Source organism: Pyrgilauda ruficollis, unplaced genomic scaffold (assembly GCF_017590135.1).
Source record: "Pyrgilauda ruficollis isolate IOZ18807 unplaced genomic scaffold, ASM1759013v1 scaffold169, whole genome shotgun sequence".
NCBI lineage: Eukaryota > Metazoa > Chordata > Aves > Passeriformes > Passeridae > Pyrgilauda > Pyrgilauda ruficollis.
The window spans coordinates 856,057-870,630 of record NW_024515764.1 but is presented as its reverse complement, the minus strand read 5'-3'; the positions used below and the strand labels follow the sequence as shown (position 1 = coordinate 870,630).

The window sequence follows — 14,574 nt, the reverse complement described above, 5'->3', positions numbered from 1 at the left end:
GATTAAGAATGTTTTGCTTATCTGTGAGATTCATCACAGCTTTACTTATCACGTACAACTTCTGGTGCAGTTTAATTAGGACTTTGATGCCAGGATCTGTGCACTAATAGGCTACTGAAAGGATTACAAATCCAGTTTATTTGTGGTTATGTTTGGCCACAGGGAGCCTTTCTTTGCTTCTCAGTAAAAAGAAAGAAAAAATCCACCAAGCTCCTGCTCTCCCAAAACTTTCCAGTGAGTTCCTGCCATATCAATCTGTAAATTCTTCAGGAAAACACCTGCTTTAATTCCATTTAATGTAGTTTTGTCAAATAAATGAATTAAATGCGGAACTGTTTAACTGTCCCTTCAGTTTAGCATGCTGCAAAACTGAATTTATAACAATGCGACATTAAAATCTGCTAGGGGAAAAAAAAAAAATGTTCTGGCAAAAATGAATGTACTGCACCTCAGAGTGTAAATATATATGAATACACACACACGGAGAGGTTTATTACCTGGTACCAGGATTTTGGAGAGGGATGCACTGACATGTTGATGTGTTTGTGACTTTGCTGTGTGGAGGTTTGTTCGTTGCTGTGTTTGTTGCTCGTAGAGCTCGGCAGAAAACAAAGGGCAGCTTGTTCAGTTTCTCCATACAAACAACTCATCTTTGAAGGGATGCACGGAACATTTCGCAGCTGATAAAAAAAGCAATGGCAGGACACTGAATACACCTTCCTTCTGAATTATCCCCAATTTTTTAAAAGCAGGAATAGATACCATGAAAAGTATCCCTGCTTTAAGCCTGAAACTGCAGATAGTGGATGGCACCATGATGCTTATCTTAATTCAATTAATTCAACAAAACTAAACAAAAAAAAAAAAACCCAAAAAAACCCCAAGATGCGGAAGGGCTGGAGATTTTGCACAAGGTTGTGGAGTGCACATGGGGAGCGGTGATTCGGTGTGTTCCTTGTGAACTGTGTTCTGAAACATCCCAGATCTCACTTTTACCGTTCTTAGCACCTCAGCCGCGATCGCGGTGCTCCTTCCCGTTCCTTTTCCCTCCCTTTTCCCCGCCCATCACAGCCTTTCCCTCCCCTTTCCCTCCCCTTTCCCGGCCCCTTCCCGCCCCTCACAGTCCGTTTCCTCGCCCTTTTCCCCACCCCTCACACCCCTTCCCTCCCCTTGCGCTCCTCCCGCCCCTTTTCCTCCCCCTTCCCGCCCCTTTTCCCTCCCCTAACACTCCCTTCCCTCCCATTCCCGCCCCTCACGGCACTTTTTCCAACCCTTTTCCCTCTCTATCCGCCTCTTTTCCCACCCTTTTCCCACCCGTCCCGCCCCTCTTCTTCCCCTCAGGGTAGAGGAGGCGTTTCCCGCTCCTTTTCCCGCCCCGCGCTGACGGGATATCCCTGCGCGGGCAGCGGGTGCTCCGCCGCTGCCGGGGCCGCGGTGCCGCCCGAGGCCCCGTGTCCCTCCGCCCGCCATGGCGGCGGCGGCGGGCCCGGCGCGGCTGGTGCGCTGCGGGCAGAAGGACGAGCTCTACCGGGCCGGGCTGCGCAGCGGGGCCGGCACGGCGCTGCGGGGGCTGGCGGGTAATGCCTGCGGGGGGTTGGATCCACCCCGAGCCCTCGCGGGTGTTCCGGCACAGCGGGGGTGGATGGGGGGTCGGAGCGGACTGCTGGCGAGACCGGGAGGAATTCCCCGTGAGGAATTCCCGGGAGGGCTCGGCTCAGCGCGGCTCTGGTGCAGTGACAGCCGCGCCCCCGTCCCGCAGGTGCCCGGCCGTGGCTGGCGTGGAGGAGGGAGGTGGAGCTGCTCTCCGATGTGGCCTATTTCGTGCTGACCACGCTGTCAGGTAACCTTCTCTGTCATTTATCAGTTTTTCATCATTTCTGCCAACATCCGAAAGCTGGGGAGGCAGCGCTGCGGGCGCTGTGCTGGTGATCACCACCTGAGCCTGGGAATGGCAGTTCTTTCCAGCCTGGGGATTGGTTTGGTTTGGATACATGCCTACTGGTAAATACGAAACCACAAAATTGTCAGAGTTGGGTTCAAACACACTTTATCAACACAGATAGATGTTCTTCTAAAAGCAGTTTTTTTAAAAGCAAGGGATAGATGACACCATGAAAAGTATCCCTGCTTTAAGCCTAAAACTGCAGATACTGGATGTCACCATGACACTTACCTTAATTCAACAAAAAATAACTATTTCCAAATTCCAAAGCCTGAACAGCCTGTCCCCACTGCTCAGCACATCCAGAATGATCCTGCAGTTGCCCTCTCACCCTGTTTTCTGTCGCACACATTGTTTAGGTTATCAGACTCTGGGAGAAGAGTATGTGAACATCATTCAGGTTGACCCAAGCAAGAAGAAGGTTCCTTCTTTCCTTCGTCGGGCTCTCTTCATTTCCCTGCACACCGTGGTACCCTACTGCCTGGAAAAGGCACTGCTGCACCTGGAACACGAGCTGCAGATGGAGGCTGAGGAATCCAGGAGCCCAGAGAGCCCCCCAGCACTTGGCTTTCCCAGCAGGAGCTTCATTCGCAGCTGGGTTCGGAAGCAGGTCAGGGAGCTCACGGAGCAGCAGAAGAAAAAAGCCTCCCAAGTCGTGGATGTCCTTAAAAAATCCATCCCCCTGCTGCACCGGCTCCACCTGGCAGTGTTCTACATCCAGGGCACCTTCTACCACCTGTCCAAAAGGGTCGCAGGGATCTCATATGTAAGTGGTTTTGGTTCAAGATGTGAATGCAGAATTTTGGCCTCTTCTGGGGCGCTGTGTGTATAAAAGGGGTAAGGAATTTGCAGAGCAGAGGGGTGAGAGGGAAGGTTTTGCCTTATGTGGGGGGTGAAAAGTCCCTGCAGTCATGAGGTTACAGGTAATAAACATCAATGGGGTGTCACAAGTTAATACTTGTAACTTCAGTCTGTCTGCCACAAACACACTGGAAGTGAGAGGTGACTTGATAAATCCACAGGAAATACTGTTTTGAACAATACCCAGTCCACATTTAGGTAGCACTTTTCTATAAGATAATTTTGTATCTTTACAAAAAAAACATCAGCCATACTGGCCCAGAAATTTGTATGGACAAAAGTTTCAACAATTCCCAGCGTCAGTGCAGGAAAGAGGTGTTTGTTTGCTCAGAGATACATAAGAGAATCAAACCAATTAAAGCTGCAATTTTTATAGGCAGACAGCAGCTAAGTCCAGCCTGACTGAAGGTGGTTACACCTCCTGAGAGACAGCTGGCTGAGAAGTCCTAAAATATCAATTTTTTGGACATTATGAGAATCCCAAAACAAGTTTATTACAGATGGGGAGAGGAGGAACAGTTTCCTAAAACCACAGTAACAAAATATCTCTCTTCCTGTGAATTCTGTAGCTGCATTTTGGAGGACTGCAAGGAGAAGATCAGAGCATCCGATCAAGTTACAAGTTTCTTGGAATAATTTCCCTCTTCCACCTTCTGCTGACCATTGGAGTTCAGATGTACAGCTTCAAACAGAAGCAGAGAGCAAGGCAGGAGTGGAGGCTGCACCGCAACCTCACCCACCAGAAGTAAGAGGTGGTTCTTAATTCCTAGGAAAGAGGTGGGAATGTCACAGCTGTCATGAAAAGGGACACCACAGGAGTGACACCCCAATTTAGGTTACAATCTGATGTAATATTTCATTAATTAGCACAATTAATTCCTTGCTGTTTCATGCGTGTCTTGGACTTCATGCTTTGGTGTTTTTGACACCTTCATGAAAAGGGCTGATATTTGAGCACGGGTTTTACCTCAGGATGTGTTACCCAGTACTTCTGCCAGGCAGGCTAAGTGCAATTAACCCCCCTGTGCCTGTGTTAATTAGAAGCAGGAGCAAGGAGGCGGCGGCCGGGCGCCAGTCGCGCTGCACGCTGTGCCTGGAGGAGAGGAGGCACAGCACAGCCACCCCCTGCGGGCACCTCTTCTGCTGGGAGTGCATCACTGCCTGGTGCAGCACCAGGGTGAGTACCCAGCACAGCCACGCTGCAGGGTGCCCCCAGCCTGGCTGCTGGCCCCCTGGGCACCCAGAGCTGACCAGCACCTATGGAGCTGCTGAAATGCAATGACAATGACATAGGTGAGGGCAGTAAGGTGAGCACTTTACACTGGCTCAGCTCAGGGGAGCTTGTACCACAGCTGGGACTGAAAAATTAATTTCTAAAAGTAGCTAAGCAGTTCTATTCAGATTTTTTTTAAATAGAACTATTCAGTATGTCCATCTGCTCCCTTTTCTTTCTGCAGGCAGAATGTCCACTGTGCAGAGAGAAGTTCCATCCTCAGAAGCTGATCTACCTACGGCACTACCAAATGTAAAGGAAACCTCTTCTGTCTCCTCATACTTGTCCTACAGCTTGGGTTGGTCCAAGAAAAGGCTTTATTAGACTGGAAACTGCCTGTGCAAGGTGGTACTACATTCCTGTGTGACAGAATAAAGCTATTTTTGTTTCTACCCTTCTGTCTCTTCTCCTGATGTAGCTCCTGACAATATTAAAAATGGGGTTCTAAACATGCTTAACTCAAATGAATGTTCCCTGAAGAGTTGAAAAAGGCATTGCATGAAGATGAAGTGAGGGCACCCATTATTGAAAAGGAGTCATAAATAGTGTTAGATCAAGAGATGTATATAAAGATAGAGAACAAGTAAAGGGGAACACTGTCTTTTAATAAATTTTGGAATTAAAAAGTCACTTAATAAAATTGCAGTTGTATCACATGAAAAAGTTTACATGCAGGTCATTTTTCTCTCATTTTTTTCCCCCCATAAAAAAAGAAAATCTGTGTGAAAACCCCCATGACTGTCTGTTCTGGCCAGTTTGGGTACGTCCTGTGGGGCTGCATGAAGTCAACTTCAATTATTGAAGGAACCATTACATATGAAAGAAACTCCAACCAATAACAATTAAAATATATATTTTTATAATTCCAGGTCCTCAAAGGAAATTGTGATAAGAGTTTGAACAAAGTTCTGAGTCATCAGAAGAGCCCAATTTTAGCATCTGCTGGGAGATGGAACTGTGAAACTGGCATTAAAACCCAACACAAACGAGTTGCTTTAGAAGCTAAATGAGTATTTTTGCCCTACTGCAAACCCCATAATTTAGTAATTTCTTATTCCTATCTATACTTGTTTGGTTATAACTCAGTAATACCATGCATTTAGGAAACTGGCTTAAGTTCTGAATCTAATTTAGGTCTACTGAATTTTTCTATGAAAACAGCACACGGCCATGAAGCAGAAAACAGCATCACGTGTGCCAGCTTACACTTTCCTCCACAGATGTGCACAGCACTTCAGGGTGATGTTAAGCAGGAGAACTATGTAAAAATATCCAACTCTAGGTCATTAACCTCTCCAGTGCAACGGATCTTGAAAGAAATACATTATCCCAAATCCATGGGATTATCCAAAGTTTCTCCAACTTCTTACAAAAGAGAATGAACTCAATGCAATTTGGTTAGAATGCCAGTTTCCTCGAGAATCTGATATTTCAGATAAAAACAGCAAGATCCTCATAAAATGAAAATTCAACTGCTTTGTCACCACTCTGTTAATCACTTTTATGAAGAAAAAAGGCATTGTTACAATGGCTCAAAATCGTTCCTTTAGTGAGCAGTAGAATTGGTCAACAGGTTGATTGCTTCTTCCTAGCTAGCAAAGGTCTTCCCCACATCCTCTTTCCCTTTGTATTTCCTCTTGCCATGTGTGAAGGGTATATATCTGTACTTTATCATGTGCTGCAAAGAGAAAACAGCAGTTGTTGAGACAAGAAAGGTATGTAATATTTAGAAAAAATGGTTTCTAATACATACTGTAAATTACTGAGTCCTCCAGAAAGAGTTCTTAGTAAAGGTAATGAAATAGCTAATCCTACAGCAGTTTAAATCTAAATAGGTATGAGAGCAGCTTTATAAAGCTCAGATTTTGGATTACCCAATGAATTGTACACTACAGTGAAGATTACTGATTGGGGAACCACAGGAAACTGGAGAGAGCACAGAGGTACAAATTATTTACTACCCTTTCAACTTTAATTTACCACATTGAATCACAGTATGTGCCCAAAATTCTGAATGTCTGAGTAAAAAATTAGGGATTTTTTAAAATACTAACAATCCATAAGTAATTTGTTTAAAGATCTGAATCACCTGCCTAGGTTCTTTCCCTTTCCCTCATCTACTTTCTCACACCAGAGAACTTCCCTCTTCACCCACCAGAGATGGTTCAACACTTCTGCATCCAAAATAGCCACAGGAAGTGGATGAAAACCTGCATAAAACCCTGGCACTGCACTCTAAAGTCAAAACCTTTTGAAAACAAGAATAAAGTTTTGTCTTTATTCACTGCACTCTAAAGTCAAAACCTTTTGAAAACAAGAATAAAGTTTTGTAAAATCTGCTCAACACTGTAAACATGCCCCACCTGAACAATTAATGTTGAAATATTAGTTACTGAAGTTCCTCCAGTAAAATAAGTGTGTGCAAAACATTTAACCCCTGAAGGGCTCCACTGAATGACCAGTTTGAAGCAATGCTGTAAATCCTGACATCACAAATTCTCTGTTCTTGCCAAGTTACCTTGATTTGCCTCTTCATAGTGATACAAAATAGCATAATGAAGTACATCACAAGGATTGGCCAAAACACAGGAACGTTGAAAGCCTCAAAGAATGTACAAGCCATAGCAACCAGGATTCCTTTAGTGGCAGAATGCCTGAAAAATAATAGGAACAATTAATCCTTCAAGCCAGTTATCATTAATGTCATGCAGATATTTGTATTTTTCAAAAGCAGAACACAGGCAGAGGGATCCACTCACCAGAATTTGAATTCTGGGAGCCTTCTAATGAAAGGCCGAAATTCTTCATTTTGCCTTGTAGGTAAGGAAGGACCATCATCTAAAAATAACAGAAAAGAAACCAAACCACAAACCTCCTCACAGTAGTTTTTTACACTATTCAGATTCCAGTCTTTTACTTTCTATCTTAAAAAAAAATAAATAAATAAAAACCACAAAACAAAACCACACCAAATTTCCATTGTTACAGGTAGATCCCAGTTAAGAGTTGCTGATTTAATCTAAGTTCACATAAATTCCTTAAAATAAACTTAACATAGATTCCTTTAAAGAAAATAGGGAATAGGAATGCCTGGCCACTTGAGTTACTATGGGGAGAGCTTAAGTCACATAAACCTCCTTTTAAAACACAGAAAACTAGTACAGTATGGAATACATTCAAGTTCCACGGCCACTTGAGTTACTATGGGGAGAGCTTAAGTCACATAAACCTCCTTTTAAAACAGAAAACTAGTACAGTATGGAATATATTCAAGTCCCATGAAAAAAGGACACATTTTATAGCAACTCTTGATGTTAAGTTGTACAGATTTTTTTCAGGTCTAAAAAACACAATGTAGTGCTAAAACTGCATTATCTTTACACTGCAGTATGAGACAAAAGGAGCTGGAAATTTGACCAAGTTTCAAATGATGGTAAAAAGGAACTTTTCCCCATACCTGAATCTTCCATTAGAGAGGGGTCTACCTTTGGCGACAGGAAAGCTATGAAGAGGTTGAGGTGGTAGATTCCCAAGGCATATGTCACAATGTACCAACCCTGCACAGGGAGGAACAGACAAGGGTAAAATCCTCCTGAAAATCATTTTCTGATACTGATTTTTTAACAAGATTACACAAGCTGGGTTTTTTGCTTACTTGAGAAGCTTTTCTATGTCCTCATTATTAACTGAAAGGTTTCTGGGCTTGTGAAAATATAAATTCTCAGGGATCAAAACAAGTTTTAGAACATGGCAGGAGAGCAAATCTCTCCTGTAGTGACAGACTGAACATGAAACCATGGTCTAGCATCCACGTCCTCTATGTTCAAGATGTGGACTTCAAAAGTAGTAAAAAGCATAAAACCATCCATTTTTAAATCATCTTTGCAGCCCTCAGAGTCTGAAATGTTCCTACTACTATGACTTATAAACGTCTCAAATTCTGTAATCTTCAGTTTTTGGGAATAACAGTTCCAAGTTCTTAACTGAACTGCAGACTTGCGTGGAACATCTGAAACAAGCATGGAACAATCAGAACCATCTGATTAGTGGGGAATAGTCTGCCCCTGTCCTGCAGGGAGAGAAATGCTGACAAAGCCATTCCTCATGGTTTTCATGACAGAAAGGAACCCCTGGCTCTGAGCGTGTTGGTATACAGCTTTAATATAAAAGCAATAACTTAATTACAACAGGTTTCAGAGATTTATTTTGTGATTTCAGATTGCCATCAGACGAATATCCTCAAGTGTTCATACATTTTTCTCTCTGCATCAATGACTTCCACACCCATGGGATGTGTTCTCTCTTCAGACCACACAATTTACCTTCTGCTATGTGAACGATACCACACCTGATTCTAAAGCAACAGCACACTTCAAAAACACTCTTAGAATCAAAATTAGACCAGCAACAATATCTGGAACTACTTCAGCATCAAATCCAGTTCTCTCACCTGCAGTAAATAAACTCTAATCATGTAGATAAAGCTCAGCCCCAACGTTACAATCCATCGCACTGCAGTGTAGGGGGTGGATTTGTCTAACCAGGACTGGTAGATCTGGAGGAAACACAAAGTGCACAGTAAATAATAAATACTGCAAAATATTTGATGCACAATGGATAAAGCTTATTTGAGGGTAGTATGGGCAAAAGAAAGCATTTGGGAGGAGTATTTTGGAAAAGAGAATAACATTGAAGACTTGTATTCTTTACTACAAATAAATTACACAGAACTGTACTTATAAGCTTCTATATTTTCACAAAGGAAAAAAGTCCCTAATGCTTGAGGATTTTGTAAAGCAATTTAAATTTTCTGTATTTTATGCAAGTTGCTTCCCTTAAGATGAATTTGAAACCAAATCTGAACTCACTCCTCCTTTCTGACAGTAACAACATATTTCACTGTGCAATGTCACACATTAAATATTCCAGTAAGCCATTTATTATAGGTATTTATCTATTTGAAAAGGCTTCAAAAGAAATCTTTTGTATATAGATTTTAGCATTTCAACAACCCAGCCAACAAGCAGTGAGATCAAGAAGGTGCAGTGAGATCTGCTTTTAAAGGAGTCAGAAAAATCCTTCACAAAACCAACCTGTCCAAGTCTTGAGAAAAATCTATAGACCACAGAAGGTTTTCCATGCACAGACTCCCCAATGCTGTCCCCTTCTGACATGGTGGCTGTGGAAACAAAACATGGGACAAGGGAACATTGAAATCCAAAATCTAAGCTCAGGGAGGTTTAAAGCACATTCTCTGAGCCAGCATCTACACACAATATTCTTCTGCCTTGTCCTGTTTGAAACAAATTATTCTGAATATTCTTGAAGAGAGGACATTTACGCCAAAATAAATGAAAATTCCTTGTCCAAGAAAGCAAAGAAGTGGGAATTTTACAAAGGCAAGACAGGATCCAATGTGTTTTGGGGAAGGAAATAAAGAAGTCCACAAGGAAATTCAGGACCAGCCCAGTTGGACATTGTCACCTTGCTAAGGCACAGGCTGAGGTACAAGCCCCAGGCAGTGAGACATGAACTGCAGCACCTCCCTCCTGCCACCTCAGGCTCCAGAGCCAAAGAACAAAACCACAGTAAGTAGATTTTTTTTAAAAAAAGCTGCTTAGGCTTTTAAATACTGAGTAACTACATAGTGAATAAATAAATTCAGGACTTTGCACACCAGTGGTTTCAGACTCTGCCAGAGCACCAAACCCAAACTGCTGCCCATGCTGGAATCATTCAATGAGTTTCTCTGTCTCTTGAACACCAAGAGCTGAGCAGTGACAGAACAGTTTTATACAAGAGCAAAACTGTACAGCCAAAGGACCAAGAGCCTGAACCTAAAAAATTACCCAAGGGGATTATTTTTCAGTCCCTGCCTCTGCTACCAATTGAAGAGATTTACTTTTCTTATCAGTGAGTTTTACAGCTCACTTCGAGGTAGAAACCAGATAAAGTGGATCCTGAGCAGAAACATTTTGCCACATCACCAAGAGCAATCCCTGGCACTACTTCCTGGAATCCTCATCTGTGGGAGGGACTACGTAACTCTGGGATACCGGGAGTACACTCAGCCCTACTCAAGAGTCTCAGAGGATAAAAAATATGTATGAAACATTCATAAATTTAAAAAAAAAATAATTAAATAATCTTAAATGTTGCAATACAGTTACTGCTGCAGAAAATTTAACATCAAGGACAATCTAAGGAGGCACAAAATCTTAAAGCTGTGTATTTTTTCTGTAAACATCTAAAAACTATATCCTATGGAATAATTAGAAAGTAGAAAAAAAGGAGCCCTGTTACACTTCAAAAGCTAAGGGGACTCATTAGGAGGCTTCAGGAGCTGAGTCCACTTTGATTCAGGCTATAGCTAAAAGAAAAGAATCTAGTATAAAGTCACAGAATATTCACATTTTTCTATTACAGGCAAAAAAAAAAATTATTCTTCTCCCCACTCTCTGCAGGACAGAAATTGCTCAGCATTCTCAGTGAGCATCATTTGGTGCTTTATTTTGGGGTGATTTTTAATGCCCTGAAGTATAAAGCTGTAAAAAAAAAAAAAAAATTCAACTAATTCGAATCACAGAATATTTATCAGAGACCAGTGAAAACTCTCATAGTGTCAAAATTAATTCTACAGATAAATTCACAGCAAATATAGCTACAAGCAGACCTTACAAGACAATCTTGTAAATGTTACCCTGTGCACAGCAAGCAGAAAATCATGTGTGTGAGGCTACTAAAGGCATTATGCTGGAGCAGGGATCATGCTTGGTGTAAAACATTACATTATATGTGATTATGTATGATTTCTTATCATGCACACAGTTCTTCCAGAGCAAACCAAGAAACACAACAGTTCTACTGAGCAGAAACCTCTCTGGGGCTCAGCTTAACCACAAGAGCCAGACTAGAATTGAAGGTAATATCTCTCATCACAGTAAAACTCTGCTGGAGGAAGACCTGTAATGAACAATTATCAAAGGCAGGAGTCCTTGGCACTGCTCTGAGGGCAGCTCACAGCTAAGAACACTGCGTTGTGTTGGTTTAAGGGAATGATTAAACCTAGACAGTTGCAATTTCTCTTTCATAATCATGGAACCATAGAATGATTTAGGTTGGGAGGGACCTTAAAGATCATCCCATTCCACCCCTGCCACGGGCAGAGACACCTTCCACTATCCCAGGGAGCTCCAATGTCCATCCAACCTGGCCTTGGACACTTCCAGGGATCCAGGAGCAGTCACAGCTTCTCTGGGCACCCTGTGCCAGGGCCCCACCACCCTCCCAGGGAAGGATTCCTTCCCAGTATCCCATCCAACCCTGCCCTCTGGAAGTTTTAAGCCACTCCCCCTCATCCTGTCACTCCAGCCCTTGTGAAAAGCCTCTCTCCATCTGTCTCCAAGGGGAACATCAGATTCAGGGCCCAGCACAAGGAGCAGTGACCGCCCAGCAGCCACTCCAGCACAGCCAGACACACACACAGGTGAGCACAACCGGACACAAACATAGAAATGAACACAACCGGACACAAACACAGAGGGGAACACAACCGGACACAAACACACAGAGGTGAACACAACCACACACAGAGAGAGGTAAACACAACCAGATACACACAGAGAGGTGAGCACAGCCACACACACACAGAAATAAAAACAACCAGGCACACACACACACACAGAGGTGAGCACAACCAGACACACACACACACAGAGATGAACACAACCAGACACACACACAGACACACACACAGAGGTGAGCACAACCAGGGACACAGAGAAATTAACATAAGCAGGCACACACACACACACACACAGATGAACACAACCAGACACACACACACACAGAGATGAACACAACCAGGCACACACAAATACACACACACACTGAGATGAACACAACCAGACACACACACAGATGATGACAACCAAGGAGGGAATCATTTGCACCAGCAGAACTGAGGCTGCTCCTGAAACGAAACCGCATTCCAGCAGTTTTCTCTGCTGAAAACAGAGCATAAGAGACGGTACGGCCCGAACAATGACGCTTTTCACCGCATTTGTTATGGTAATTTTATTACAAACAGCACTGATCGCCGAGTTCTGAAAAGCAGAACCTCCGGCAGTAAGAATATTTACTTTAAGCCTCACAACATCACACAGAGGTACAGAATTAGAGCACAACTCTGCTCATAATACAGATGTTTCTTAAATTTAAAATATAAATGAAGCAGGTAACTAGCAAAAAGACATTACTCATTCAGGTTACCTTATCTCATAGAGGCAATGTCTCTGAAGAGCAACACACTAAGGTGATTTATTAAGAACTGGGTGAACGGACAACCACGGGGCAACATCCCATTGGTCGCTCAGACTGGTTTTTCACACTAAAAAAAGGCAGCGTTTAATTTTATCCATTGCCACAGCAGCCGAGCAGCACCTGCGCTTCTCGCTTATTCCCGCAAGCAGGGACTTCCCCTTGCCCGGGCACCGCTCAGCCCCGCCACAACGAACGGGGAGGGGCTGCGCTGCCTCGGCACGGAGCAGGGCGGGGCCGGCAAAGCGGGAACCGAGCCCCGGGAGGCCGCGGCCGGAGCGCCCAGCCTGCAGCAGCCCCCGCGCTCCCGGAGGGGCCGCTCGCTCCGAGCTCCCGCCCGCCCGCCGGTGTCAGCGCCGCGCCCGCAGCCCACCGGCGCAGTGCCCGCTCCCGCTCCCGCTCCCACCCCGCTCTGGCCCCGGTCCGTCCCGGTACTCACAGGCCACCGGGCCGGTCCTGCCTTCCGCTCCCGCCCCTCCACACACCAATATGGCGGCAGCACCGGGATCTGCTTCCGCTTCCGGGGTTCAGGGGCGGGGCACAGCCCCGGTGCTGCCCCGCTATTGGCCCCGGGGGAGAGGGCGGGGCCGCGGCGCCGGGCGGGGCGGCGGGAGGCGTGCGCGTTCCGTGAGGGGACACGGGGAGCGGGCGGGGCGGTAGCGGCGAGAGGTGGGAGGTGTGGGGGAGTGTGTGGGGTCTGTGAGGCGGGGCGGGATCGGGCGGTACCGGCGCGGACCGAGCGCAGGACAGGACGGAGCGCACGCCGCTGAACAGGCCCGCCCCGCTACCCTGAGGGGGCGCTAGGCCCCGCCCCCCGCGCTAGCGCAGCCAATGAGAGAGGCTGCTGGGGCGGGCGCGGACGCGCGGCCAATGGTGGGACGGTGGCAGGTGAGGAGGCGGGGCCGAGGGCGGGGCCTAACCGAGCATAGCCGAGCCCGGGCCGAACTCTACCGAGATGGGCCGAATCGAGCCCGAGCCGAAGCGAGCCCGAACCGAATTCTACCGAGATGGGCCGAATCGAGCCCGAGCCGAACCGAGCCTAGCCGAACTCAGCCGAGCCCGAACCGAGCTCCACCGAGATGGGCCGAATCGAGCCCGAGTGGAACCGAACAGAGCCGAGCGGAGCCCCCTCACGGGATGAGGCCAAAACTGTTGAAGGATTTAAAGTTTTGAGGAGTTCAGTGTATTTTATTCAATGAGCACGTGAACGTTTGGGAATCAAAATCAGTAGGAGAAGACAAGAAATACTCGTTACGTGTAAAAAGAGGTGACACAAAGACCCCTTCCCGTGCTGAGGTGCGTTTGTTCCCGTGGAGCAGAAACACTGATAAAGGAACCCCAGGCGCGAGAATTTCTTTTCCCTGGATTCGCAGCCTCGAGGCTGTTCCGAACAGTTCTGTACCGCCTTTGGGCACCACTGGGCGTCTCTCCAGCATCTCTTTTGGGGCTGAATCCGTAAATTCTTCAGGCTCCGCGGCTGCAGCATTTAGTATTAAAGTTTACATTCAATACATGCTCAAAAGTGACAAGATGCCAAAAAAAAAAAAAAGTCCTGACACTTCTGAAAAATCTATTGATTTAGTATTTATAGTATGCAAGTATATGAGTATACTTATTTCATACATATAATAAACGGGTTAGAAATGAATATATTAATATACACGTTAATATTAATATAATAATATTACAATGATATTAATCTATTATACTATAAATATATATAATATATAAATATATATAATATTATATTAAATATTATATATTGTATCTAATATTTCAAGCTCTAGGGTATCCCAGCATTACTTGTGTGGGATATAGGATGGATTGAATATTGGCATGAATGTTTAATCTCAGTTTCAGCAGTGTCAGGGCCAGATTTTTAGATCAATCTTTGGCAAGTGATAATCTTTTTAGTGAGTGGATGCTGTCAGTTAACAGCACGCTGCAGTCTGGGGATCTTCAGAGATTCAGGTCGATTAAATGTCCACTAAACAAACAATAATTACAACTATCAACGGAGGAGATTAATAATAGCAAACAACTTTGATTTATCTCCTTTTTAACAGTAAAACTGGTTTTGTGTTCAGTAAAAATGTTGTGAAGAAGTGCAACTATACTGAGTCCTAGGGAAGATGGAGCAGAGTCTCTGAAAGCTGGTTCTAAAAATAATTAAAATAAT

At 44.7% G+C, this 14,574-nt stretch overlaps 2 protein-coding genes across 4 annotated transcripts; one reads left to right on the top strand and one right to left on the bottom strand.

The window, feature by feature from the left end:
• The first annotated feature begins 1,239 nt into the window (after positions 1-1,239).
• On the top strand, positions 1,240-4,468 carry PEX10 (peroxisomal biogenesis factor 10). Of its 2 annotated transcripts, XM_041463643.1 has the most exons (6): positions 1,240-1,577; positions 1,760-1,840; positions 2,302-2,708; positions 3,373-3,548; positions 3,845-3,980; positions 4,261-4,468. In XM_041463643.1, the coding sequence occupies exons 1-6, from the start codon at positions 1,469-1,471 to the stop codon at positions 4,330-4,332; spliced, it is 981 nt and encodes a 326-aa protein (XP_041319577.1). In that variant the 5' UTR covers positions 1,240-1,468; the 3' UTR covers positions 4,333-4,468. The 2 variants fall into 2 exon arrangements, with proteins under 2 accessions (XP_041319577.1, XP_041319578.1); XM_041463644.1 differs by lacking the exon at positions 3,845-3,980 and having other exon boundaries at positions 1,374-1,577.
• A 192-nt stretch (positions 4,469-4,660) lies between these two features.
• On the bottom strand, positions 4,661-12,928 carry RER1 (retention in endoplasmic reticulum sorting receptor 1). 2 transcript variants are annotated; one of them, XM_041463646.1, is made up of 8 exons: positions 12,835-12,875; positions 12,348-12,465; positions 9,170-9,255; positions 8,527-8,631; positions 7,534-7,633; positions 6,836-6,914; positions 6,595-6,730; positions 4,661-5,754 (listed from the first exon to the last, which is right to left on the bottom strand). In XM_041463646.1, the coding sequence occupies exons 3-8, from the start codon at positions 9,248-9,250 to the stop codon at positions 5,665-5,667; spliced, it is 591 nt and encodes a 196-aa protein (XP_041319580.1). In that variant the 5' UTR covers positions 9,251-9,255; positions 12,348-12,465; positions 12,835-12,875; the 3' UTR covers positions 4,661-5,664. The 2 variants fall into 2 exon arrangements, with proteins under 2 accessions (XP_041319580.1, XP_041319579.1); XM_041463645.1 differs by lacking the exon at positions 12,348-12,465 and having other exon boundaries at positions 12,835-12,928.
• Positions 12,929-14,574: the final 1,646 nt, after the last annotated feature.

Bases quoted from the DNA above. Each gene is read 5' to 3' on its own strand.
- PEX10 (XM_041463643.1), top strand. From the start codon at position 1,469: ATGGCGGCGGCGGCGGGCCCGGCGCGGCTGGTGCGCTGCGGGCAGAAG. The intron at 1,841-2,301 runs GTAACCTTCTCT...CACATTGTTTAG, and splicing joins CGTGCTGACCACGCTGTCAG to GTTATCAGACTCTGGGAGAA. The intron at 3,981-4,260 runs GTGAGTACCCAG...TTCTTTCTGCAG, and splicing joins CTGCCTGGTGCAGCACCAGG to GCAGAATGTCCACTGTGCAG.
- RER1 (XM_041463645.1), bottom strand. From the start codon at position 9,250: ATGTCAGAAGGGGACAGCATTGGGGAGTCTGTGCATGGAAAACCTTCT. The intron at 8,632-9,169 runs GTTGGTTTTGTG...TGTTTCCTCCAG, and splicing joins TTTTCTCAAGACTTGGACAG to ATCTACCAGTCCTGGTTAGA. The intron at 5,755-6,594 runs GTAACTTGGCAA...TTCTCTTTGCAG, and splicing joins CTATGAAGAGGCAAATCAAG to CACATGATAAAGTACAGATA.